Below are 25,867 nucleotides of genomic sequence, written 5' to 3' on the forward strand. Positions count from 1 at the left end.
GGGAAACATCTCTGAGCACTCCATACCTCTGTAAATGTGTATGCTTCCTCTGCTGTGCACTCAGCTTTCACTGTAGGGTTACTTAGTGCAAATATTATTGGTCTCTCATTGATAGCAGCCATGGCTTTGATCACGTCCTGAGAGAAGAGTCGCCCAGCTCCTGCAACTCCTGGAGTCAACACAAAAGCAAAACACACACAAAAAAAAAAAAAAAAGTAGAATCAATACTTGACTGTCTCAGGGCAGGTGACAGCAACTGTAAATCTGAGCTCATGGCCATCCCTGAAGTTTCTCACTCAGAGCAAAGCATTGCAGCTTTCTCTAGCAGCAGGAGATGGAAACCAGGCACTGCTCTAAAAGTCCTCCTTTTTCACAAGAATTAATGTCTTCCAACAGCCTGTCTTTTGGGTTGGTTTGTTGGTTTTTTTTTTGTTTTGTTTTTATTGATCTATGTAAAAAACACTTATCACTGCCCTGGATAAACACATGAGAACTCCAGGTTCTTCACAGATGATTCATCCTAGCTGGGTGTTAACTCTGCAATGCAAGTTCCCTTGGTACTGGTTATAGAATCACAGAATTGTCAGGGAATTGTCAGGGTTGGAAGGGATCTCAAGGATCATCCAGTTCCAACCCCCCTGCCATGGGTACCTCACACTACATCAGTTATTACATCAGTTATTTCTGACTATACCCAAGCACACAGGTCAAAACACATCCAAATGGTCGATGTTTGTACCCCCAGCTATAGCCTTCAGTGTAGCTACTCAGCCCCAAACCTTCTCTTTTCTAAATAAATCATGTACAAAGGAAACTGCAAAGTTGTACCACAAAATACCTGCAATACATCTCTCTGCAGCCAGCCAGCCACAGTTATAAATCAACACCTCCATATTGCCAGGAGCAGTTTAGGTTGGGTATTATGAACCATTTCTCCACCCAAAAGGGTTATCAAGGCCAATCCCAGGCTGCCCAGGGCAGTGGTGGAGTCCCCATCCCTGCAGGGATTTCAGAGCTGTGTAGATGTAGTGCTGAGGGCCATGGTTTGGTGGTGCCGTGGCAGTGCTGGGGTAATGGTTGGACTCAATGATCTTAAAGGTCTTCAGCAGCCAAAGTTGTTCTGTGATTCTGAGATATGTCAGAGATCTAACAGGTATCAGTGTGAGACAGCCCCTTCAAGCCATGCTGCTGGCACATTCTATCCAGACAAGCTGACTGAGGGAAGGAAGGACAGAAAAAAACCCAAACAATTACTCAAGTTAGGGAACTCCTGTCAAGCAGAAAATGTGGGTTTTTTCCACGAGTGTTCTCTCCCTTGTTGCTGGTGCAGGGAATGTGCCTGGGGAAAAGGTTTTATTTTTGCCTTCCTGACTCTTAGTGCCCTTCATTACAGTTTCAATTCACTGTGGCCATGCAGTCCCTGAGAACATGCTCAGCGTTTTCTAAGGAAGTTCCAACACAGCTGGACAAGGACTAGAGGAAGCAGTTAACAAGGATACAAGACAGAGAGGGAGCCCCTGCAGCTGCAGTGAGGGATGAACCCAGCACTGCCAGAGCACCACTAAACCATAGCCCTCAGCACTACATCTACACAGCTTTGAAACCCCTCCAGGGATGGGGACTCCACCACTGCCCTGGGCAGCCTGGGACAGGCCTTGACAACCCTTTTGGGTGGAGAAATGGCTCCTAATACCCAACCTAAACTGCTCCTGGCAATATGGAGGTGTTGATTTATAACTGTGGCTGGCTGGCTGCAGAGAGATGTATTGCAGGTATTTTGTGGTACAACTTTGCAGTTTCCTTTGTACCTGATTTAGAAAAGAGAAGGTTTGGGGCTGAGTAGCTACCCTGAAGGTTATAGCTGGGGGTACTAATATCGACCATTTGGATGTGTTTTTCACCTGTGTGCTTGGGCACAGACAGTGCTGGGTCACTGCAGCTCAGTGTATCTTCAGGCAGATCACATTTTTCACCTTACCTCCAGCACGAAAAATGCAGATCACCAACCTTCTCAGAGCCACGTTAGCACATTAAATGCAGCAAAACCCCAAATGATGGAAAGACAGAAACAAAACCAACCTAAACTCACCAATGATAGCTGTAGGTCGAAGTACATTCACTGCCTCTACAAATGCCTTTGGTATCTGCTCCGGAGCCTGATGTGTAAATGGTTCTTGATTGGAATCCACCTTTTGTTCTCGACCCTATAGATCCAAAGTTGATTTTTTGGTTTTGAGTTTGATTGGGATTTTTTTTGTGAGGAGGGAGAGGGAAAGCATTGACCAAAACAGCACAAAATGTAGTGGGTGTTCCAAAGCATGGTGCATCCCTCACCTGAACCAGTAAACCATGTTTGTCAAACATCCATATTTTCCTGAAGGCTTCCTCAGCAGAAACGCCGCTCTCTATCATCGCCATCACAATGAGGTTTGCAATTCCCAGGGCAGCCTTGTGGATAAAGGGAACTTGGGTTTTTAAACAGACCACACAGGAGGTGTCATTGCAAACCACCTCCTTCAAGACTCCCCATTACAAAAAAAAATCCTATTTCATCATAGGATCATATCACAGAATAGTTTGGGTTGGAAAGGACCTTCAAGATGATCCAGTTCCAACCCCTTCGCCATAGGCAGGGACACCTCCCACCAGTCCAGGTTGCTCAAGGCCTCATCCAGCCTGGCCTGGAATACCCCCATTGAGTAGGCAGCCACAACCTCCCTGGGCAACCTGTTCCAGTGTCTTACCACTCTCATGCTGGAGAGCTTCTTCCTCACCTCCAGTCTAACCCTGCTCTCCCTCAGCTTCAAACCATTCTCCCTTGGTCCTGTCTCCAGCCACCCTCAGGAAAAGTCCCTCTGCAGCCTTCCTGCAGGATCTCTTCAGGTATTGGAAGGCAGCTCTGAGGTCCCCTGGAGTCTTCTCTTCTCCAGGCTGCACACCCCCAGCTCCCTCAGCCTGTCCTCACAGCAGAGCTGCTCCAGCCTTTGGAGCATCTCTGTGGCCTCCTCTGGCCTCACTCCAGCAGCTCTGTGCCCTTCTTCTGCTGGGGACACCAGAACTGGAAGCAGGATTGGAGGTGAGGTCTGAGCAGAGCAGAGCCAAGGGGCAGAATCCCCTCTCTTGCCCTGCTGCCCACACTCCTCTGGCTGCAGCCCAGCACACAGCTGCCTGCTGGGCTGCAGGAGGGCACTGCTGGCTCCTGGGGAGCTGCTCAGCACCCAACACCCCCAAGGCTCTTTCTTCAGAGCTGCTCTCAACCCAATAAAGCATCCTAAGAACCAATTAGTGCTGCAGCCCTTCTGTCAAACCAGTGTAGTGTTGTGTGCTTAGCCGCTTTCCAAACCCTCTGGGCTTCTGCTGCCTGTGATAAAAGCCTTGCAGAGGTCAGAAAGCAGATGCTGGCAGCACTTCCCTCCGCGTCCCCTCTCTTGGCTCACTGCACATGTCTGTCAGGAGAAAGAAGGTAGAGGGAAGTGCAGAGCAGCATTGAGCACTCAGCCACCAACACAACACTGGCCAGTGAATGCAATCAGTACCTTTCCCCGGATACAGAAATTCTCAGCTCATGAAGTTATTTTGTCAGCATCACAGAAGCAGTAGTGCTGACACAGTAAGAAGCATGCTACTGGGGCTGACATTGATGTCCCAGCATCTGCTGCAAAGAGCCACTGATCTAACCTGCCAAGAAAACTTCTCTGTACCTCTCTCCAATGCTACAAGAAATTAACATGATGTTAAATCATGTGTAATGGTAATTTCCCCTTCAACTACACATTTCCTATGAAGACAGACTGAGAGAGTTGGGGTTGTGCAGTCTGGAGAAGAGAAAGCTCCACAGAGACCTTCTTGTGGCCTTCCAGTACCTGAAGGGTTCTACAAGAAAGCTGGGGAGGGACTTTGTAGGGTGTCAGGGAGTGATAGGACTGAGGGGAATGGAGCAAACTAGAAATGGGGAGATTCAGATTGGATGTTAGGAAGAAATTCTTCTCCTTGAGGGTGGTGAGAGACTGGCACAGGTTGCCCAGGGAGGTGGTGGAAGCCTCATCCCTGGAGGGTTTTGCAGCCAGGCTGGAGGTGGCTGTGTGCAACCTGCTGTGGTGTGAGGTGTCCCTGTCCATGGCAGGGGGGTTGGGACTGGATGAGCCTTGAGGTCCCTTCCAACACTAACAATTCCATGATTCTGCACATAAATCCCTGATGCTATTTTTCCCCAAGTCCATGTAATAAAGAGAAACACTTGAGTGGCTGCAAGCATCAAATACTTTGCAAACAGTAATTCTTAAGCAGTTGGTACCTTCTGTTAATGTTATTTCATCTGCCCTTACAGAAAAGGTTCTGCAGCGGAATTCAGAGAATGTGAATCTCCACCAGTCCTGTAGAAAATACACACTTAAATCTCTTGCTTTCTACAGCCCTGAAGAAAACTCACCTCTCCTGCTCCAAGGAACAGCACTTTCTGCTCTGCAAGTGGTTTACCCGTGGCTCTCTGTGCTGCCAGCAGTCCTGCCAGGGCCACTGAAGCTGTCCCTGTAAAACCAGTACAAATCCAAGGTGAGCTGAACAGTTCTACACAGTAGATTAGAGGTTTAAGCAGAGTTCCTACACAGAATCATTTTGGTTGGAAGAGACCTTAATGATCACATTCATTAAGGGGTTGGAACCCCTCTACTGCAGGCCAGGCTGAGCGAGTTGGGGTTGTTCTGCCTGGAGAAGAGGAGGCTCCAGGGAGACCTTCTGGTGGCCCTTCAGTACTTAAAGGGGTGATCAGAAAGCTGGGGACAGACTTTTTAGCAGGGCCAGTTGTGATAGGACAAGGGGTGATGGTTTGAAACTAAAAGAGGGAGATTTACAGCAGAGAAAGAAGAGATTGTTTACACTGAGGGCTGGGGGACCCTGGTTGCCCAGAGAGTTGATAGATGTCCCATCCCTGGAACCATTCCAGATCAGGCTGGACAGGACTCTGAGCAACCTGATGTAGTTCAAGATGCCCCTGCTGACTGCAGGAGTGTTGGAGTAGACGACCTTCAAAGGTCACTTCCAACTCAAGCCATTCTATGGTAAGGAAGAGAAACAAAGTGTATACCTTGAATATCATCATTGAAGGTGCAGTATTTCTCTCTGTACTTTCTTAAAAACCTAAAAGCATTGTGGTTTCCAAAGTCTTCAAACTGGATAAGTGTGTTCTGGCCATACCTAGAGAACACAGCAAATATTCCTGTCAGTACAATCCTTTTAAAACAGAGCCTGCACCTGGTCAGTTGTCTTTGGACAGGAGGTGTTGTCAAGCCTTTCAATGCTTGAATCAGTTCCATCTCCTCAAAACTACAAGCAGCATGTTCCAGGTCACACAGACAACCATTAGAGAGCCAGAAATAGTTGCATCTCTTGATTTCTAGTCCTATCCTTAGTCCTTAAATGATTCTTTCAAGGACAGTATGTTAAGAGGGTTGTTTGATTTCTTTTTTTTTTTTTTTTGCCAGCAGCTTTGGCCATGCTTCCATGCAGAGCATCCAGTGTCTTACCTGTCTGTAATGGCTTCCATAAACTCATCAATTAGGTCATCATAGACCTGTGAGCGATCCCTTTTCTGGTACAGCCCCATGTAAAACGGATCTTTTAGGAGTGTCTGCAAGAGAATTCAACCAAAAGACAGCAGCTTGATGAACCACTTCCTCAGCACTCCCTTCCCACAGTTCACAGCATCCCATTTCACACCAAAGATACTGCATTTATACCCTGCAACTGCCTCCAGCTTACATCAATGCTCAGCAATTTCAGCTGGCACTCGAGGTTGGCGATGGCTGCTTTTAAAACGGAACAAAAGACCCCCATAAAAATCAATACTGTGAGCCATAAACTGCTTTAATAAATCTGATGCACATTTCCAGCTTCTCCCATGCCAACCTGACTGCTTATTTGACAGTGTCTCAGCATTCAAATTGCTTCCAGATGCACCATTTCACTGACAAATGAGCTGACTTTGCCAGTCACTGATATAGGTGGCTGTATAGTGAATTCCAAATCATTTACCCTTACATGAAATACTTGGGGGTTTATCTGAAATAAAAGCACTCATACAATAACCTTCTCTTATAGCACTAAATACTCTTAAATAAATGTTTTTCAGATGGATAATTTGTGGCAGGCCAAGTTCAGCCATACTCACAGGATTATCAGTTCCAACGTCGATGCAGACAGGCAAGCACTTATCTGGATGTATTCCTGCACAGGCTGTGTACAAACACAGTTTTCCTACTGGAATTCCCATCCCATACACACCAAGGTCTCCAAGACCCAATATTCTTTCTCCATCTGTGACAACAACAGCCTGGAAACAAAAGTAGGTGAAATTGTGTATGATCACTGAAATGTCTAAGCTTTAAAGCAAGGCCAATTGGGTTTTTTTCAAGGAAAAAAAAAAAAGGAAAATCAAGCTATGTTTGCACAAAGAATAAGTTACAAGGAATATTTTACTTGAAGCAATAATACTTCAGAGTTAGAATCTGCTGTGCTCCTTTTTCCATGCTGAAATCCACTGCTCAGATCCTTGAAAGCTAAGTGGGAAGGATCCAAGCTGCTGTGTGGACCTGCAGCTTATACTTTGGGTTTATGATTTCCATTTATAAATCCAGACACCAAAAAGTTTGTCTAAGTAACATTCACTTCATCTCCTCTTGTGGTTCTTGATCCAAAGGGGTCATAGAGGATTTAATGGCAAAATGTGGACTTCTCAACTACAGATTCTGTGTCCTAATGTAAGGACAAGAGGCTGGGGCCAGACTCTTTGCAGTGGTGCCCAGGGACAGGCCAAGGGGCAAGGGGCACAAACTGGAATCCAGGAGGTTCCAGCTGAGCAGGAGGAGAAACTTCTTTGTTGTGAGGGTGCTGGAGGGCTGGAGCAGGCTACCCAGAGAGGTTGTGGCCTGTCCTTGTGTGGAGGGCTTCCAACCCCAGCTGGGCATTGTGGTGCTGGGCAAGCTGCTGTGGGTGCCCCACTGGAGCAGGGGGGTTGGACTGGGTGAGCTCCAGAGCTCCCTTCCAACTCCTACCACGTTGGGATTCTGTGATTCTTTAATATTAACATTTCCATCAAATGTAGTATTAACATTTCCATCAATTTCCACAAACCTTAAGAAGCTCAAGTGAGATTAAACAACAACTAGAAAACATTATACAGTGGTAGTAGTACCTTAACATCATTCTCTGGCCAGTTGTTCACAATTGACCTTATGTGGCCTCTGTCTGAGATAGAAATGAATAATCCTCTGAAAGAGAAAAACCCAAGCAGAAAGATTTCACAGGTGTCAATTAGAAATGTCACCTTGCTTAGTAAACTTAAACATCACACACTACAATCTTCTCAAAACTGAAGGGTTTTAAATCAAAGGACAACTCCAATCCACCAGTTTATCTGGCTGCTTGGACACTCCAAAATAAGAACATGGAGGAAATACTTTTTGTGATGCTACCTGGGTTTTACACCACTACAGATATTCACCTGTCACACTCCCCCAGGGCAAAACACCTCTGGTAGAGCATCCATGCTCTCCTGTAAGGATATGAGAAGGGAACAGGATCCTAAGCCTGGCTCTCCCTTAGTGAATCTCTGTTCATGATGTTACACAAGGTGAAGACCAAGGAAAAGAAAAGGGACTGAGGTACTGTCTTCTCCAAGATTAGGAGGAGGACAGTGCTTCTCAGTGCTGAGTGCTCCTCCATGGGAACATGAAGGTTGGACACAAGGATCTTAAAGGTCCTTTCCAACCTAAGTGATTCTATGAGAGCCAAAACACCTCTCTGGGCTATGAGGGTTGGAACTGTTGTGCTGTGATGCCAGGCTGAGAAAACTGAGTTTGTTCGGCCAGGAGAAGAGAAGGCTCCAGGGAGACTTTCTGGTGACCTTTTAGTGCTCCAAGGGGCCTACAAGAAAGGTGGAGACAGATTTTTTCTCAGGGCCTGTTGTGACAGGACAAGAGGTGATGGTTTGAAACTAAAAAAGAGAGTTTGACACTGAGGGTGGTGAGAGCCTGTCCTAGGTTGCCCAGAGAGGTGGCAATGGCCCATCCCTGGCAGCATTCCAGGTGAGGCTGGATGAGGCTTTAAGCAGCCTGCTCTAGTTGCAGATGTCCCTGGTGACTGCAGGGGTTTCGACTGGATGAACTTTAAAGGTCCCTTCCAACCCAAACCAGTCTGGGATTCTATAATGCACAGGAAGAGGAAAGTAAGTAACTGAGAACTAAGAGTAGACCTTTCACATCCCCTGCCCCAGACCAGGGGCAAAACCACGAGCTTCTCACTGTCGTTATCCCAGAAGTGAAGGCTTAGCCCTTCCTCCAACACAGCACTAAAGCTCTCCAGCAAGAGAGCTCTAGAAATACACTTTGCAGTGAGTGTGCCATGGCAATGCGCTGATACCGCTGCCAGTCTGAACTGGTTTCCTCAATACAGGGCTAAGAACCTGAATGGTTGCTTTCAAGTCACAGCTCAGCCCAAACCAGATCCCAGCCAAGCGTATTTATGGTGTTGGAATAAGTGAAAGCTGGCTCCCAGCAGCACAGCTTTGAGGACTCTGCTGAGCTACATGAGCCAAGCCTCTCCAATCCTGCTTTCACAACATCTCTCCTGCTTGCTGGTCCCTGCACCCAAGTCAAGCCAGATGACCTCCAGAAATCCCTTTCAGCCTACACCGTCCTCCAAAGGCTCTGTCCTGATAAAGACCCTGACTCACAGATGTGGTTTTGAGAGCTGGAGAAAGCCACAGCCCCTCTCCTCAGAATTAAATGGCTGCATGGCATTTAGGAAGAGCTGGGAAGGAGGCTCTGCACTTGTGCTATTTCTGTGACACATCCCTCCACTGCTGGGTTTAAGTGTTCTGTTTTCCAATACAAACTGGAGCCTTGAGGTATTACTTAATGAACTTTTACTGCCCTGAACTGACTCAAGTCTCATGTAGCTGAATCCAGATGAAAAGAAAATAAAACTTCCAAACCTCAGGCAAGCAGAGGGAGAAAATGGTAGTAAAAATAGCAGGAATCTGTATTTACTGTCCTTACTTTGGTCTCCTGAAGATGTGTCCATACTGGGAGCAGGCAAGGCCTACTGTTGGTGTGTACACAATTGGCATTAACCGCTCAATATCATCTTGCAGCACCCTGTAGAACAGTTTTTCATTTCTCTCTTGGATTCCCATGATGTAGATATACCTGAAATTAAGCAAATTTAGTAGTGTTTCTCATTTATGTGATTTAAAACAACATAGAAAATGCCAAAGCAAAACACAAACTTGCTCCATGTTTCCTCTGAAAGTTAACAGACTATTTTTGACAGCCAGGGGCTGCTCCAGGGGAGAGCTCCTGCCAAGGGCTGGCTGCAGAAAGGCTCTGCCTGAGACTTGCTCCTGTGCACACCAAGGGCACTGCCGCAGTTTGTGCCACACCCTGGGGGGCAGGAAGGCAGAGCTGGCAGCTGTGGGGAGGAGCAGACAGGAGAGGTGACCCTCAACTGCCCAACGAGGGATTGCAGCCTATGGATGGCATCTTCAGGAGCAAGCTGAGGCATCCCCAGGGTCAGGCCTCTTCTTCACTGGCCAGAGGAAGACTCTGTCCCTTCTGCCTTTGATCCTGATGCCTGTGTTCCTGAATCCAGTTCCAGGATCCAGCTCCTTAACCCAGTTCCCATCTGCTGCTGAGTCCAGCCTGGGACTTCCCCAGTGCCTGTCCCCAGTGCCTGTCCCCAGCACGAGTGGTGCCAGTGGTGCCACCATTGCCATCAGGGGTTGGGTTCTATATTAGTTTGTGTCTCTTTGTCTCTATTCCATGGCATTATTCTTCTTTGCATCCCAGCTGGGTTAGTTTCTTTCCCACCCCATCAGTCTCACTCCCTTATTCCCTTTCTCTTCCCTTTGGGAAGGCAGAGGGGTTCAAGGAGAGTCTCTTGTCTGGTTGTCAGCTCAGCCCTGCCCTGACAAAAGAGCTGAGATAAACATATTGGGTATGGCATAGCACATGTGCCAGCAAGTTAATGCACAGGCATTCACTGTGATAAACGATAACCCATGGATTTATTACAGGATGCAGCCAGCTGGGAGCCTCATTACTGTTAAAAAAATAAAAAAATACCAGTGAAAGAATTTTTCATCCAAAAATAAGACTAATGCCTTGTAATAAAACCAAGGCCTTGTTAAACTTAACATTAACACATCTGTAAAACAAGTCAACCCCTGAAAAACAAGTTCATTTAGAAGGATTTAGGTGTGTAAATTAAATCTGCATTTTTACACTTTCATCTACCAATCTCCCCTGTTATCAATCCAGATTCAGCCTTGCCAAGAATACATAAAGATAATGAATTAAGGATTTATTTTCTGAGGCTACAGCAATTGGGCTCTTTGACAACACAGTGGATGTGACTGTTTCAGCTCAGCAAGTGTCAACAACGTGGATTTAAAAAGTCATCTTTGGGTTTTGCATGAGAAGAAAAGAGTTCTGATGTGGTCCAGTAAGCCCCCAAAACCATTCCAGTGCTCCTCCTGCCTTTAGGAGACTGTGTTTTGACATGCAGACAGATGAAAACAACAACAGGATGTTGGGAAAAAAACCCAACCAAAACCAAAATCAAAACCAAAACAAAAAAACAAACCAAGCCAAACAAAAAAATCCAAAACAAACCACACACACACACACACAAAAAAAGAACAAACCCCACAAAATCCTTCACTTTCTTTTTCACCACATTGCTGAATTCATAATTAAAAAACAAAGGACAGACATAAAAATATTAGTTATTATTAGAGCCCAGATTCTAACCCTGTAATTCCTTCCTCTATACAACAAACACTGCTTTTTCATATCTATTGTCTAATTTACCTTCACTTTCATAGATGAGGAGGCATTAAAAAAAAAAAACAGAACAATCCAAACCAAAACAAAAGGCATTTGGGTGTCCCCACACACTGTGTGACAGCAGTTTCCATGTACCTTGCCTGAGAGCACAGGGCCAGAGGAGCACTTACTTTTCCAAGGGGTCAGTCATTTTGGCCAAATTCTTGTGGAAGCGTAAGGCTTGGATGTCTTGTGTCTCTATTTTAGGAGGTAGAAGTCCTTGCAACCCAAGCAGCTGTCGTTCATGTAATGTAAAAGCCATACCCTGAAAACAAGAGAGGTGAGAAATTAATAGCAGTTCCCCCTCTGGCATGCTTTAATTTGCCACCAGTGACTACCTCCTGCAGCCTCTTCTGGTGGATATAGAATCACAGAATCCTTTGGGTTGGAAGAGACCTCTAAGATCAACAAGTGCAACCACCGACCCAGCACTGCCAGGTCACCACTAAACCAGGTTTTGTCACCCTCACAGGGATAAAGTTTTTCCTTATGTTCCCCTGGCACCTCCTCTGTTCCAGCTTGTCCCCATTGCCCCTTGTCCTGTCACTGGACATCCCTGGGCAGAGCCTGGCTCCAGCCCTGCACATCCTTATCCCCAGCACTGAGGGCAGCCCTCAGGCTCCTCTGCTCCCAGCTCCAAGCCCCAGATCCCTCAGCCTGGCCTCACAGGAGATGTTCCACTGCCTGCAGCAGCTTTGTGTCTCTCTGCTGGACTCTCTCAAGCAGTTCCCTGAGGTCCCTCTTGACCTGAGGGGCTCAGAACTGGACACAATATTCCAGCTGTGGCCTCCCCAGGGCAGAGCAAAGGGGCAGGAGAACCTCTCTGACCTGCTCCCCACAGCCCTTCTGATACACCTCAGGATGCCCTTGGCCTTCCTGGCCACAGGGGCACATTGCTGGCTCATGAGCATCCTTCTGTCCACCTTGACTCCCTGTGCTGCTCTCCAACAGTCAGTCCCCAGCCTGCCCTGCTCCATGGGGTTGTTCTTCCCCAGATGAAGACTCTACCCTTGTCCCTGTGGGGTTTATTCAGTTTATCCCCACCCAGCTCTCAGCCTGCCCAGGTCTCACTGGGTGGCAGCACAGCCTGAGGAGGTGTCAGCCACTCCTCCCAGTTTGGTACCATCAGCAAACCTGCTGGCAGTGCCCTCTGTGCCCTCACCAGGTCAGTGATGAATGAAAGGTCCATAAGAGAGCATCTGCCCCTCACCTAGTGGCCATCCCAGCCCTAACCCTTGACAATCTTCCACAGTTTCAAGGAAGCAAACCACGCAAACACAGATCTCAGTTTGCCTTCCCCTTTTCCCTCCACTCTCCCCCACATTTGTCACCATCAGCACTTTCTGCCTTTGTGAAACAGCCCTTTCTCAACACAAACTGTGCTGGCTGTGCACATTGTTGAGGACACAAAGTGGAGCACAGCTGGCCAACATCTGTCGTGTTTTGCCTGTCCTGCTACTTTTGGGCACCGCAAAACCAAAACTGATGCCTAAAGATGTGCAGTGTTTAAGAAGGAAACGAAACCAGCTTAGTCTCTCTTTAGAAGATGAATACACCCCTGGTCAGTGAAGCCACTAACTTCAGTGATTTCAGTCATGTTAAAGGCCAGAATCCCTTCAGCAGGACCACACTGGTCACACTGGCATTCTACTCTGAACTAGCTGAATTATCTCACCAGCAAAACCTAAGGCATCCTACTCAGAAACTCTCCAGCCCCTTCAAAATAAGCTCTGCCTCTTTCCCAATTTGCACTATGACCATGACACTGGGAAATTGGCTTTTCCTTAATCTCCCTGTGCAGTGAAACCAGTGACCTTAAACTGCCTGGGTCCTTAATAATATCAAATGAGCCCTGAGATCAGTGCTAAGCAGAACAGCTGCTGATCTTTACACTGTTTATTCACCTTTTTATCTCTACTCTATAGGTTTTTCAGTGTGTCTGGAATTATAATAGTGTTAAACACAGTGAATTGTTGAAGTGCTCCCAGCTGTTTATTTGCATGATCTTAACAGATTAAAAGATGCTTTAGTTTCTCACCAGGCCCAGCTCAAGAAGCTGAATGTCATCAGCTTCCTCATTCCAACCAGAACAGAGCAAGTTCAGTCCAGAACAGCACTGTAAGAACCACAGAGCCCTTCCAACACCTGCTGCATTCCCACTCCTTGTAGAATCATAGAATTGTTTAGGCTGGAAAAGACTTTTATGATGATCAAGTCCAACCATTAGCCCAGCACTGCCAGGGCACCACTGAACCATGGCCCTCAGCACCACAGCTACACAGCTTTGAAACCCCTCCAGGATGGGGACTCCATCATTGCCCTGGGCAGCCTTGGACAAGACTTGACAACCCTTTTGGGTTGCCTGTGACCATCAGCTGCCCTCCTATTTGGATTTGGGATTGTGGTTTGCTCCCTGTAATGCACCTCACAGGATGGAGAGTTTCTTTACTGTGTGCCAAGAGCTGCAGAATTACAAAATTCCTACCCTCTCCCCTCATTTTATAACCCCCAGAGACAGTGGTGAGGTCTCACAGTGAATCAGGAGGTGCTCAGCAACTCACAGCAGTGGTGCTGATGTTCTCAAGGAGGCACTTAAGATCCCATCAGCTACTCCAGGGCCAAATCCCCCCTGTTTTCCACTGGGATTAAATGCCTAAACACTGTAATGATGTGAGTTTAAGTGTCAGGGATCACTTTTTGGTTTCCCTTTACCCCCCACAGGGATGGGTATCCTCTCTCCAAGTGCTCTGCAGTGACTTTCACTTCAATTAGTTTCCTTTATCCTCTTTACAGATCAGAAAAGAAAAATCCCAACAGGTGTCCTTTCTAAGACAAAGAAGGGAGGGAAGCATCCAGGAGCAAATCCAGCACACTTCAAAGACCACAAATGAATCAATTCATAGGCAGGGAACAAATCTACTGTGACAAAACCGAAGTCCTGTTGTAGGAAAGGAGAAAAAAGGAGGGGGGAAGGCAAGTACAATGAAGTGGTGACAGCTTTTCAGTCAAGACAAGCACTGTCCACTGTGCCTTTAAATCCCTTGCCTGGCACTGGGAGCTTGCTGTGGCCCCAACAACTGGGCTGTGGGACACAAAGCAAGTGGTGCTATAAATACCAGGATATAAAAATTCTAGTTGCCTGTGCTGCGTGAAGGTGATCAGGAGGCCCTGGATCCTGCAGGGCTGATTTTTTATAGCACCACTGAGTAAGTTAATACTGAGAGGTTCTAAGAAGACTTTTTAAACAGCCTGGGCTAGCAGGAGGTGTCCCTGCCCATGGCACGGCAGTTGGAACTGAGTGATCTTTAAGGTCCCATCCAATCCAAACCACTCTGTGACTGTGGGAGCATCAGTGACAGCTCTTTTCCTCACTGCAAACTCCTGCAAGCATAGATAAGGGGGGGTGGGGAGGATACTTTTACCTGGTACTATAAATCATAGAATCACAGAATGGTTTGGGTTGGAATGGACCTCTGAAGCTTATCTAGTGCAGCCCTCACAGTCAGCAGGGACATCCCCAACCAGAGCAGGTTGCTCACAGCCCCAGACAGCCTCACCTGCAATGCTGCCAGGGGTGGAGCTTCTAGCATCTCTCTGGGCAGCCTGGGACAGGCTCTCACCACCCTCAGCCCAGAACATTTCTCCCTTCTCTCCACTCTCAAGCTCCCCCTTGCAGTTCAAACCATCACCCCTTGGCCTCTCACAACAGGCCCAGAGAAAATCTCCCTCCCCAGCTTTCTTCCAGCCCCCTTGAAGCACTGCAAGGCCACCAGAAGGTCTCCCTGGAGCCTTCTCTTCTGCAGGCTGCCCAAGCCCAACTCTCTCAGCCTGGAGCCTCCCAGCAGAGCCCTTCCAGCCCTGCCAGCATTGCTGTGGCCTCCTCTGGCCCTGCTCCACCAGCTCCCTGTCTGTGCTGTGCTGAGCACTCCAGAGCTGCCCCAGCACTGCAGGGGGGGTCTCAGCAGAGCACAGCAGAGGGGCAGAATCCCCTCCCTGGCTCTGGGCTGGCAGCACCAGCTCACACCCAGCCCATCCTGCAATAAATAGTCTGAAGTATTTTGCAGTCCTGCAGAGCTCACAACAAACAGCCCATTCAAAGGCCCTGGTAAAGATGTAAATGCAGAATACATCCAAACATGACACTGTTAGGAAAACGAGTTAGCCTGCCTCAGGGGGAAGATTTAATCAAACACTTCTCATGTGGCTTGTTACAACATATTCAGCAGCATATTGTAGGCTTTGAAACAGCTTTTTTTTTTTTTTTTAATAAAGTGATTTTGACACTGGATTGTGGGTTCCAGTTTCTCTTAACTCCCTGTGCTAAATGACAAAGTTCACTCATTGCACAGCCTCTGTGTCTCCACTGCAAATTAATAAAGTTCACTCACATGCATCAAAGTGGTATCTGCTATCTCAGCCACAGATTCAAAGCTTCTCTGTGTTTACAAGGACAGTGTAGGACATGGAAATCTCCTTTAATTTCTTTCCTCCTTCCTGTTTTAAACTTGTTTTTGTTGCCTTTGTTATTCCAGAAACAGCACAGTTTACTAGGCTGGAGGGTAATCAGCAATCTACTCCCTCCTGAACTGTGAAATGATACAGATCTTCTCTAGGTTCTTCAGCCTTTAAAGACACAGAATCCCAGCATGGTGGGGGTTGGAAGAGACCTCTGGAGATCATCCAGCCCAAGCCCCCTGGCTCAAGCAGGGCACCCACAGCAGCTTGCCCAGCAGTACAGTGCTCAGGGTGGGTTGGAAACTCTCCACACAAGCAGACTCCACAACCTCTCTGGGGAGCCTGCTCCAGTGTTCCTCACCCTCAGAGCAAAAGAAGTTCCTCCCTGTGGTCAGGTGGAACCTCCTGTGCTCCTGTGGAACCTTGGTCTCTCTGCGGGCAAAGACACCACCACGCCTTCTACAGCTTCTGTGTGCATGAATCAGATGCAAACCACTTTGGCTCCTGAACCAGACTTAGCTGACCCACAGTAGCTGTTGTTTCCCAGTGTTATGGCTTTAGCTAAAAGCTTTCCCCTGCATTAAAGGGGAAGAAGTCAGTCAGTCTTTACACAACAGCAGGAAAGTCAGCCAGCCTCTCCGGGGTTTGTTTCAGAGCCATTTCATTAAACTGCTCTTTTTCTAACTGAACAGATTGTTCTCCTTTAATAGCATTAATCCTACCACCAAAAAAAAAAGAACTGAAAAAATTAGAAGACAGCTCTTCCTTCCTTCCTTCCTCCACCCACCATCCCAGCAGCTGAGCAGAGCAGTTGATCTAAGTCCAATGAGGTACAATACTACCCTACCACCTTTGGCACTTGTAGCACCTTTTTGGACAGATGATAAAAGGCTGGTTACAGATTAAACAGTTCCATCTTTCCACCTTCTGAAAGCAGGGAGATCTCAAGGAAGCTGATAAAAGCTGCAGGTGGACGGTCCAACCACCAAAACCAACCAATCCACAAACCGACCAAGCAACCCACAAACTGAACAACCAACCCACAAACCGACCAAGAAACCCACAAACCGACCAACCAATCCACAAACCGACCAACCAATCCACAAACTGAACAACCAACCCACAAACCGACCAACCAACCCACAAACCGACCAACCAATCCACAAACCGACCAACCCGCAAACCGACCAAGAAACCCACAAACCGACCAACCAACCCACAAACCGACCAAGCAACCCACAAACCGACCAAGCAACCCACAAACCGACCAACCAACCCACAAACCGACCAAGCAACCCACAAACCGACCAAGCAACCCACAAACCGACCAACCAACCCACAAACCGACCAACCAACCCACAAACCGACCAACCAACCCACAAACCGACCAAGCAACCCACAAACCGACCAAGCAACCCACAAACCGACTAACCAACCCACAAACCGACCAACCAACCCACAAACCGACCAACCAACCCACAAACCGACCAAGCAACCCACAAACCGACCAACCAACCCACAAACCAACCAACCCACAAACCAACCAACCCACAAACCAACCAACCCACAAACCGACCAACCAACCATCCCACAAACCAACCAACCCACAAACCAACCAACCCACAAACCAAGCAATCAACCCACAAACCAACCAAACAACCACCCAATCAACCAACCACCAAACCAACCAACCAACCAGTGGTTTAATGGTGAACTTGGCAGAGTAGGGTTAATGGTTGGACCTGATGATCTCAAGGTTCTTTTCCAACCTGAATGACTCTAGAATTCTATCATCCCTCTATCTCCAACCCAGCTGGGCAGCTGTGGTGGGGCTTTGGGGATGGGTGTGAGCACATACAAGGACACCCAGCAGTTTTAACCAGTTTCCTGCCTTCTGGGATAATTCTTCTTGCCTGATCAGAAGCTGCTGGTATTACTGCAAGCACTGCATTTCTCAGCAACATGACAAATTAGCATTTGCAGAACATCTCCACGTCCTGTTTATCCTGGTTTCCCCAGGAAGGGTGGTAGGCATTACATGTTCTCCACCCTGGCTGCTCAACCCACCTAACGCAGCCTTAAAAGGGATTAAAAGAAATCAAAATGTGTCAAAAAAAAAGCATGGTGAGAAAGGGCAGAGGAAGGGAGCACTTGCCTTTAGACTTTGGAGTTCACACAATCTGCCTTCACATTCCCTTGCTCTCTCCTGTCCTGTTTTGTTCAGCTAGCTTTAACTGTGGGTTGGTTTTCTTTTGTTTGTTTTTCTTTTTGTTCTGCATTGGAAACAGACTTTTGAGATATTTGCCAGAAGTCAGTGAGGTCACCTTATGTGAACTGATTTTTTAAACACAGTTAATGTACCAGAATTCCTGCAAGTATTCTGGATGGATGGGACAAGGCCCAATGGGATGAGGTTCAACAAAGCCAAGTGCTGGCTCCTGCTCTTGGGTCACAACAACCCCATGAAGGCTCCAGGCTTGGGGCAGAGTGGATGGAAACTACTTAGCAGAAAAGGACCTGGGGGTGCTGGGTGACAGCAGCTGGAGATGATCCAATGTGTGCCAAGGCAGCCAAGAAGGCCACCAGCAGCCTGGCTTGGACCAGCAATGGTGTGGCCAGTAGAAGTAGGGCAATAATTGTCCTCTTGGACTGGGCATTGGTAAGGGCACACTGGGAATCCTGGGTTCAGCTGTGGGCCACTCACTCCAAGGAGCAACATGGACAGAGACCATCCCATGACTTTCTTTTTTTTCACTTTCATGTTGGCTGTGTGCTTGCTGAAATTTTTTGACTCTTAATGATTTGTGACACTTCCTCTATTTTTCTCTTGGTGCTTTTTCTTCCTCACAGTCTCAGCTCTTCTGGTTCTATACATGTATTTTTGCACAGCTGGTTCCAGTACCTCTCTTTCTATTACCCTTTTCCTGAATTTTGTTTTGTTTGCTTCATTCTTTAGTACCATCCACCTGTACAATGCCTCCCAAATTTCTTAGCTTCAGCACATATCTTCAGGACACTGCATTAAACACACACATAGTTGCACGGATAGAATCAAGGTTGAAAAAGGCATCCAAGATCATTGAGTCTATTCATTAACCCAACACTGCCAGGTCACCACTAAACATGTCCCTCAGCACCACAGCTACACAGCTTCTGAACACTTCCTGGGATAGGCAGTCTGGGCCATGCCTTGACAACCCTTTGGGGGAAGAAATCGTTCCTCATGTCAAACCTAAACCTCCCCTGGCACAACCTGAGGCCATTTCCTCTTGTCCTGTCACTTGTTCCTTGAGAGAAGAGACCAAACTCCCCCTGGCTGCAGCCTCCTCTCAGGAGCTGTACAGAGCCAGAAGGTCTCCCCTCAGCCTCCTCTTCCTCAGGCTCAACACCCCCAGCTCCCTCAGACTCTCCTCATACTTGTGCTCTAGTAATATTTCACATACTGATTCCACTTCACATGTCAGAACAGGCACTGCCAAAGCCCAGGGATCACCTACTTGTGCATCATCATCTGTTCTGAGCTGAAAGAAGAAATCCTGGCCCTGGAGTGAGCATCTGAAGCATAACCACGATACAAATATCAGTTTAATTGCCAGTAACAAACAAATGAGATTGTCCTAACAGTGTCTAACTGCCCAACAAGCTTCAAACACTGCCTGGGCACAGCAGGGATCTCCAGCAGAATGAAAGGTCCTGAAGCCAATTAAGTGTAATTTGAACCCCTGTCACAGATCAGAAATCAAACGTCGTGGAAGATGGTTGAGTATACATGGATGCAATTGTTTGGCTGCAACAGCAAGGGCATTACTGATCCAGATGATGACCTTTCCTGAGCTGCTCTGACAATACACACTCAAAAGCTGGCCTTCAGATATAAAAACCCTGAACAATTGCTGCAGGTGAAGCATGCACTGGCAGGAGACAGGCAAGAATGGGAAAGAGAAGTTGAAAAAAAAAAATATCAGAGACAAACGGTAAGAGAAAAATCCACTTCAGCAGCAAAGAACAGGAGTAGATAAACGTGCACAAGGGGAAGGGGTGAGTTTCTGCCATCTTGCAGATCTTATTTTAGGGCCCACTTCTATTAAAGGAGAGCAAATGTTCTGCAGAGCTGATAAGGACTGTAGAAAAAAATAAACATAAGCCATAAAAACGAGCTGCCAGCAAGAGATAAAACCCCTTTCTCTGTGCCTATATGTACATGAGATAGATATGCTGCACTGTGGGCAAGGAAGGCACAGAGGGTAAAGTGCTTTTGTGGATTTAGTCAATCATTTCTTTCTCTGCTGAATCCCCAAAATACATTTCTATGCAGATAATGCCTCTGATATCAAGCCCACATCACTCAACTAGCTCAAAGATCCATTCCATCAGGTGTCAGCTTTTACAACAAGACTGATTTAACAGAGCTGAACAATAAGCTCTTTACTTCCCCTCCCTTTCTCACAAACATCACTTCTTGGAGGCATTAAATAAAAATCAACTGCTGTTAATAGGCAGCTCTCTGCTCTTTATTTTTTTTCCTCCTCCTCATAAAAAACTAACAAACAAACAATGAAAAATACTGCATTGTGCTCAGAGAATTCCATGTTTGAAGAAAAAAAAAAAAAGAAGAAGAAAAAAGGTAAAATTAGAAAGATATTACCACCAGAGAAACGATACAAAGTGACCTATTGTTTTTTTGCTGCTGAAACTGTTGCATAATCAGCACTTGGGAAAAGCTTGCAGGGCTTGCAATAATTTCCACTGGCAGGTCAAAGTATTTATCACTCAGAGAAGGCTGGAGATAATCTGAGCTGGACAAATCACACCAATCTACCCTTTTGTCCTTCCCTGACAGAGTCTATTCCAGTCAGCCACTTTCTAACTTCCACAGTTTTCTCCCTAGGCAGCCTGGACCTCATACTGTAGGGGGAAAAAAAAGGTAAGAAACATCAGTGCAGGTCTAAAATTGTGTCTTTTCCTTCCTCTCAGGACTTAGGAGTCACAGTTGCCAGAAGACATGATGGAGAAAGTCTCCTCAGTTACAGAACACAAAGAGATGCAGCTTGATCACCTCCTCAGATATTCTGAGCTCAATGGCCAGCTTCTAAATATGATGGGGAAAAGGGAGAGGTGGGGAAACGACCGGGGAGAGGGGGAAGAAACAAGCAGGGAGAGGGGGAAGAAACAGGCAGGAGGGCGAAAGCAAACAGGCAGAGGGGGAAGAAATAGGGGGGAGGGGGAAATAACCAGGGGGGAGGGAAAAAAAACCAGGGAAGGGGGAAAGCAAACAGGCAGAGGGGGGAAAGCAGCAGAGGGGGGAAAGCAAACAGGCAGAGGGGGGAAAGCAAACAGGCAGAGGGGGGAAAGCAAACAGGCAGAGGGGGGAAAGCAAACAGGCAGAGGGGGAAAGCAAACAGGCAGAGGGGGGAAAGCAAACAGGCAGAGGGGGGAAAGCAAACAGGCAGAGGGGGGAAAGCAAACAGGCAGAGGGGGAAAGCAAACAGGCAGAGGGGGAAAGCAAACAGGCAGAGGGGGAAAGCAAACAGGCAGAGGGGAGAAAGCAAACAGGCAGAGGGGAGAAAGCAAACAGGCAGAGGGGGAAAGCAAAGAGGCAGAGGGGAAAGCAAACAGGCAGAGGGGGAAAGCAAAGAGGCAGAGGGGGAAAGCAAACAGGCAGAGGGGGAAGAAATAGGGGGGAGGGGGAAATAACCAGGGGGGAGGGAAAAAAAACCAGGGAAGGGGGAAAGCAAACAGGCAGAGGGGGGAAAGCAAACAGGCAGAGGGGGAAAGCAAACAGGCAGAGGGGGGAAAGCAAACAGGCAGAGGGGGGAAAGCAAACAGGCAGAGGGGGAAAGCAAACAGGCAGAGGGGGAAAGCAAACAGGCAGAGGGGGGAAAGCGGCAGAGGGGGGAAAGCAAACAGGCAGATGGGGGAAAGCAAAGAGGCAGAGGGGGGAAAGCAAACAGGCAGAGGGGGGAAAGCAAACAGGCAGAGGGGGGAAAGCAAACAGGCAGAGGGGGAAAGCAAACAGGCAGAGGGGGGAAAGCAAACAGGCAGAGGGGGAAAGCAAAGAGGCAGAGGGGAAAGCAAACAGGCAGAGGGGGGAAAGCAAACAGGCAGAGGGGGAAAGCAAACAGGCAGAGGGGAAAGCAAACAGGCAGAGGGGGGAAAGCAAACAGGCAGAGGGGGAAAGCAAACAGGCAGAGGGGGGAAAGCAAACAGGCAGAGGGGAAAGCAAACAGGCAGAGGGGGGAAAGCGGCAGAGGGGGGAAAGCAAACAGGCAGAGGGGGAAAGCAAACAGGCAGAGGGGGAAAGCAAACAGGCAGAGGGGGGAAAGCAAAGAGGCAGAGGGGGAAAGCAAACAGGCAGAGGGGGAAAGCAAACAGGCAGAGGGGGGAAAGCAAACAGGCAGAGGGGGAAAGCAAACAGGCAGAGGGGGAAAGCAAACAGGCAGAGGGGGAAAGTAAAGAGGCAGAGGGGGAAAGCAAAGAGGCAGAGGGGAAAGCAAAGAGGCAGAGGGGGAAAGCAAAGAGGCAGAGGGGAAAGCAAACAGGCAGAGGGGGGAAAGCAAACAGGCAGAGGGGAGAAAGCAAAGAGGCAGAGGGGGGAAAGCAAACAGGCAGAGGGGGAAAGCAAACAGGCAGAGGGGGAAAGCAAACAGGCAGAGGGGGAAAGCAAACAGGCAGAGGGGGGAAAGCAAACAGGCAGAGGGGGGGAAAGCAAACAGGCAGAGGGGGGAAAGCAAACAGGCAGAGGGGGAAAGCAAACAGGCAGAGGGGGAAAGCAAACAGGCAGAGGGGGGAAGCAAACAGGCAGAGGGGGGAAGCAAACAGGCAGAGGGGGGAAGCAAACAGGCAGAGGGGGGAAGCAAACAGGCAGAGGGGGGAAGCAAACAGGCAGAGGGGGGAAAGGAAACAGGCAGAGGGAGGGAAAGGAAACAGGCAGAGGGAGGGAAAGGAAACAGGCAGAGGTGGGGAAAGGAAACAGGCAGAGGGAGGGAAAGGAAACAGGCAGAGGGGGGGAAAGGAAACAGGCAGAGGGGGGGAAAGGAAACAGGCAGAGGGAGGGAAAGGAAACAGGCAGAGGGGGGGAAAGGAAACAGGCAGAGGGGGGGAAAGGAAACAGGCAGAGGGGGGGAACAAACAGGCAGAGGGGGAAAGGAGGAGGAGGGGAAAAAAAGATTTTGCTGTGCATAGGAAAGAGCCATAGTGGCCTTCTACTGACAGAAGGGCTGTGTTTGTGTCTGGCTTGCCAATTCATAGCAGCACAGGTTTCCTTGCATCTAGGCAGTGGCAGGGACATGGGATGTAGCTAGGAATAGAGGGAAGAGAAGAAGTTATGGGCAGGAAAAGATTTGAATTTACAGTGAAAGAGGAATATAAAGCACTATGGGAGGGGAGGCAAAAGTACGATCAGAGAATGGGGATGAGGAGGAAGCCAGATGTTGAAAACAGATGATAAAACCATGTAAGTCCAGCTTCCATAGCTCCACTGCTTAGGAAACAGCCTATCAGAGGTAGGTTCATCACCTTTCTTGGCCACTTTAGACATCTTGGATCAGCTACCAAAAGCCTTCATCTAATTTCTTACTACTTTTAGTTTACACATGAAATGTTACAATATTCATGAAGGCTGCTACTGCTCTGGATTGAGGATAAGAAGGTGGAAAATAGGGGAAAAGAAGAGATTGAGGACAGGGAAGTGGAAAACAGGAGGAGAAAAACAGGGGCTTTTCATTTGTTTTGGTTTTGTTGTTTTAAACACTACTTTCTTGGAAGCTCCATGGAATGGAATATGCCACTACTTCCCAGATAGCTGCATTCAAGGCTTATTTTTAGTTGCTCTCTGCCCCACTCTCTGCATAGGGATGTTTTTTTAACTGATATGGCTCAGTTCCAACTGAGAGTCCTGCAGGAAAATGCCAGGGCCAGGACAGAGAGGCTGCTAGATTCTACCACTCAGCACGACTGACTTCAGAACGAACTTGTGCAAACTATGAATGCTTTTATCTGCTTTATCCTTCAATTCAGCCACCCCCAAAAGGCAGCCAGTAACCAGCAAGAAGCAGCAAACTCCTCCCTTGCACAAGGAGGCAGCAGCACCGATAGCATCGACCAGAGGAAGAGGAAGCAGGAAGCTGGCAGAAGCAGAAGGTGCCGCTCAAAGTCCTTGTGCCACAGGTGTCCACGTAGTCAACTTGAAGAGATCCCTCACTCCCACCATCTCCTGCAACCATCTTTGGCTGTGGCCCAGTACACCTCCTGGAGGCGGTTTAACCCTGGAACAAGGTCCATTGGACAGCTGCTGGATGAAGATAACATATTGGATGTTCAGGTGATACCGACCTTGTTTGTTCGTGGGTTTAACATCAGTGGCTTGCCCTTCTCCTTCGTGTGGGCACTGCGACATGCCATGGCACAGGGAGTGGCAGCTGCTCGTAGCCTGGACAACATTTTGGAGTTGTTTTGCACTGCACCTGGGAGAAGGAAAAGAAAACCATTCAGCTACAAAAGACAGTGGAACTAAGGGCTGCCTTTGCAGGGCCACCTGTTTGTAACAAGAAATAGCTACCTACTAGACAAGACTCTTTGCTCAAACACCGTGGTATTAGCCCCAAGAATTGCCCTGTGGCAGCCAGCAGGAGGAAGAAGAAGGAAGGCTTTACAAGGAGACTGCAGAAAGGAGTGGAGGGAACATCCTGGGATGCTAATGTGAGCAAGCATTATGCAGTGGGTTGCAGTCAGCCAGCACTCACAGAGGACTTGAGGCTGCAACAGACCTTTAAGGTGGCATTGTCTTCTCACTGCACTATAAACCCAGAGCAGAACTGCCATGAGCAAATATTAACCTCCTGTGGTGACCCATGCAACCTGGCACCACTGCAAATACCAGGGAGGACAGAATGACTTTGGATAAGTGCAGCAAGGAAACTTGAGTTGAGTTGCTCCAGCAGAACTCTGGCAAAGAAGTCTTGCAGCCTGGACTACAGAAAGGAAAGGAGGAAGCTGAGGCCACACTTCACTTCAAATCCTGCTTCAGTTTTGGGTCCCTCACTCCACGAAGGATGTTGAGGGACTGCATTTTCTCTTGCCCTGTTGCTTGTAACCTGGGAGATGACACCAACCCCCAGCTGGCTCCAGCCTCCTTTCAGGGAGCTGTAGAGAACCAGGACGTCTCCCCTCAGCCTTCTCTTCTTCAGGCTTGCTTACTCTTCTTTGGACACAATGCAGCACCTCAACATCCTTCTTGGACTGAGGGACCCAAAACTGAAGCAGGATTTGAGGTGTGTCCAAAGAAGAGTAACCAAGCTGGTGAGGAGTTTAGAGCAGAAGTCTTGTGAGAAGCAGCTGAGGGGCCTGGGGATGTGCAGCCTGAAGAAAAGGAGGCAGAGGGGAGACCTTCTGGCTCTCTACAGCTTCCTGAAAGGAGGATGGAGCCACATGGGGATTGGTCTCTCCTTCCAGGTTACATGGGACAGGACAAGAGGAGATGGCCTCAAGTTGCACCAGGGGAGGTCTAGGTTGGACATCAGAAATAATTTCTTCTCCCAAAAGGTTGTGAAGGCCTGGCTGAGGCTGCCCAGGGCAGTGGTGGAGTCCCCATCCCTGGAGGGGTTTCAAAGCTGTGCAGATGTGGTGCTGATGGACACAGTTTAGTGGTGACCTGGCAGTGCTGGGTTAAGGCTTGGATGCAGTATCTTGCAGATCAACCTTATTGCTTCTATGATTTCTATTAGCATATTAAAACCAGATTAGAAACAAAATGCAGACTTAGAGTGGTCAAAGCTTCACCAAAGTCTGGATTCCATGCTTACATTTTTTCAATCCCAACCCTAAAATTATCCTCTTCAATAAAGATCTCTTCGTAATGAAAGAAAGTATCTGTCAGCACCCTTCAAAAGCTTGGTTCTTCATCTCACCAAGTGATAACAACTCTCAAACCCATTTTGAGGCAGTATTAATTGCTCTTTGGAGCACAAATTATCACTTATTACAGGTCTAACACAGTGACCAGGGAACTGGACTTGTCTTTGGACATTGTTTCACCAGCACAGGCAGACCTTACACTGGACCACAGGTATGAAGGCACACAAAGAAGGCAGGACAGGACTTGATGATCTCTCAGGTCTTTTCCAACCTGGCTGACTCTGTGATTCTGTGACAGATGTACACAGATTGGATGGCACATCTGGCAGAACACTGACATGAGGAGAGGGAAAAGATGGATCTCTCTCTTTAGCAACAGGCCTACACAGTCAGTGGAGGAAGGCAGAAGATCAGAAAAGGGTCCAAGAAGACCTTCTGGTGGCCTTTCAGTATTTAAAGCAAGCTCTAAGAAATCTGGGGACAGAATTTTTCCCAGGGCCTGTTGTGACAGGACAAGGGGAGATGGTTTGAACTGAAGGAGGGAGATTGAGAGTGGAGAGAAGGAAGAATTGCTTGAGACTGAGGATGGTGAGAGCCTGTCCCAGGTTGCCTCAAGAGCTGGGAGATGCCACATCCCTGGCAACATTCCAGGTGAGGTTGCTGGGGACTCTGAGCAACCT

The 25,867-nt window shown here is 48.0% G+C and overlaps 1 protein-coding gene across 1 annotated transcript in view; it reads right to left on the minus strand.

Moving 5' to 3' along the window:
- The window catches only part of ME2 (malic enzyme 2), a 31,353-nt gene extending 7,579 nt beyond the window's left edge, over nt 1-23,774 (minus strand). The window contains exons 1-11 of the mRNA XM_054387253.1: nt 23,667-23,774; nt 11,012-11,145; nt 9,054-9,203; nt 7,190-7,265; nt 6,167-6,328; nt 5,523-5,626; nt 5,084-5,193; nt 4,430-4,527; nt 2,335-2,448; nt 2,090-2,204; nt 27-169 (exon numbers count right to left, since the gene is read on the minus strand). Coding sequence (XP_054243228.1) covers nt 27-169; nt 2,090-2,204; nt 2,335-2,448; nt 4,430-4,527; nt 5,084-5,193; nt 5,523-5,626; nt 6,167-6,328; nt 7,190-7,265; nt 9,054-9,203; nt 11,012-11,145; nt 23,667-23,774 — 1,314 coding nt within the window. The remainder of the gene's footprint in view (nt 1-26; nt 170-2,089; nt 2,205-2,334; nt 2,449-4,429; nt 4,528-5,083; nt 5,194-5,522; nt 5,627-6,166; nt 6,329-7,189; nt 7,266-9,053; nt 9,204-11,011; nt 11,146-23,666) is intronic.
- Between the last annotated feature and the right edge of the window lie 2,093 nt (nt 23,775-25,867).

The sequence above is a fragment of the Indicator indicator genome, chromosome 15 (genome assembly GCF_027791375.1).
Source record: "Indicator indicator isolate 239-I01 chromosome 15, UM_Iind_1.1, whole genome shotgun sequence".
Taxonomy (NCBI): domain Eukaryota; kingdom Metazoa; phylum Chordata; class Aves; order Piciformes; family Indicatoridae; genus Indicator; species Indicator indicator.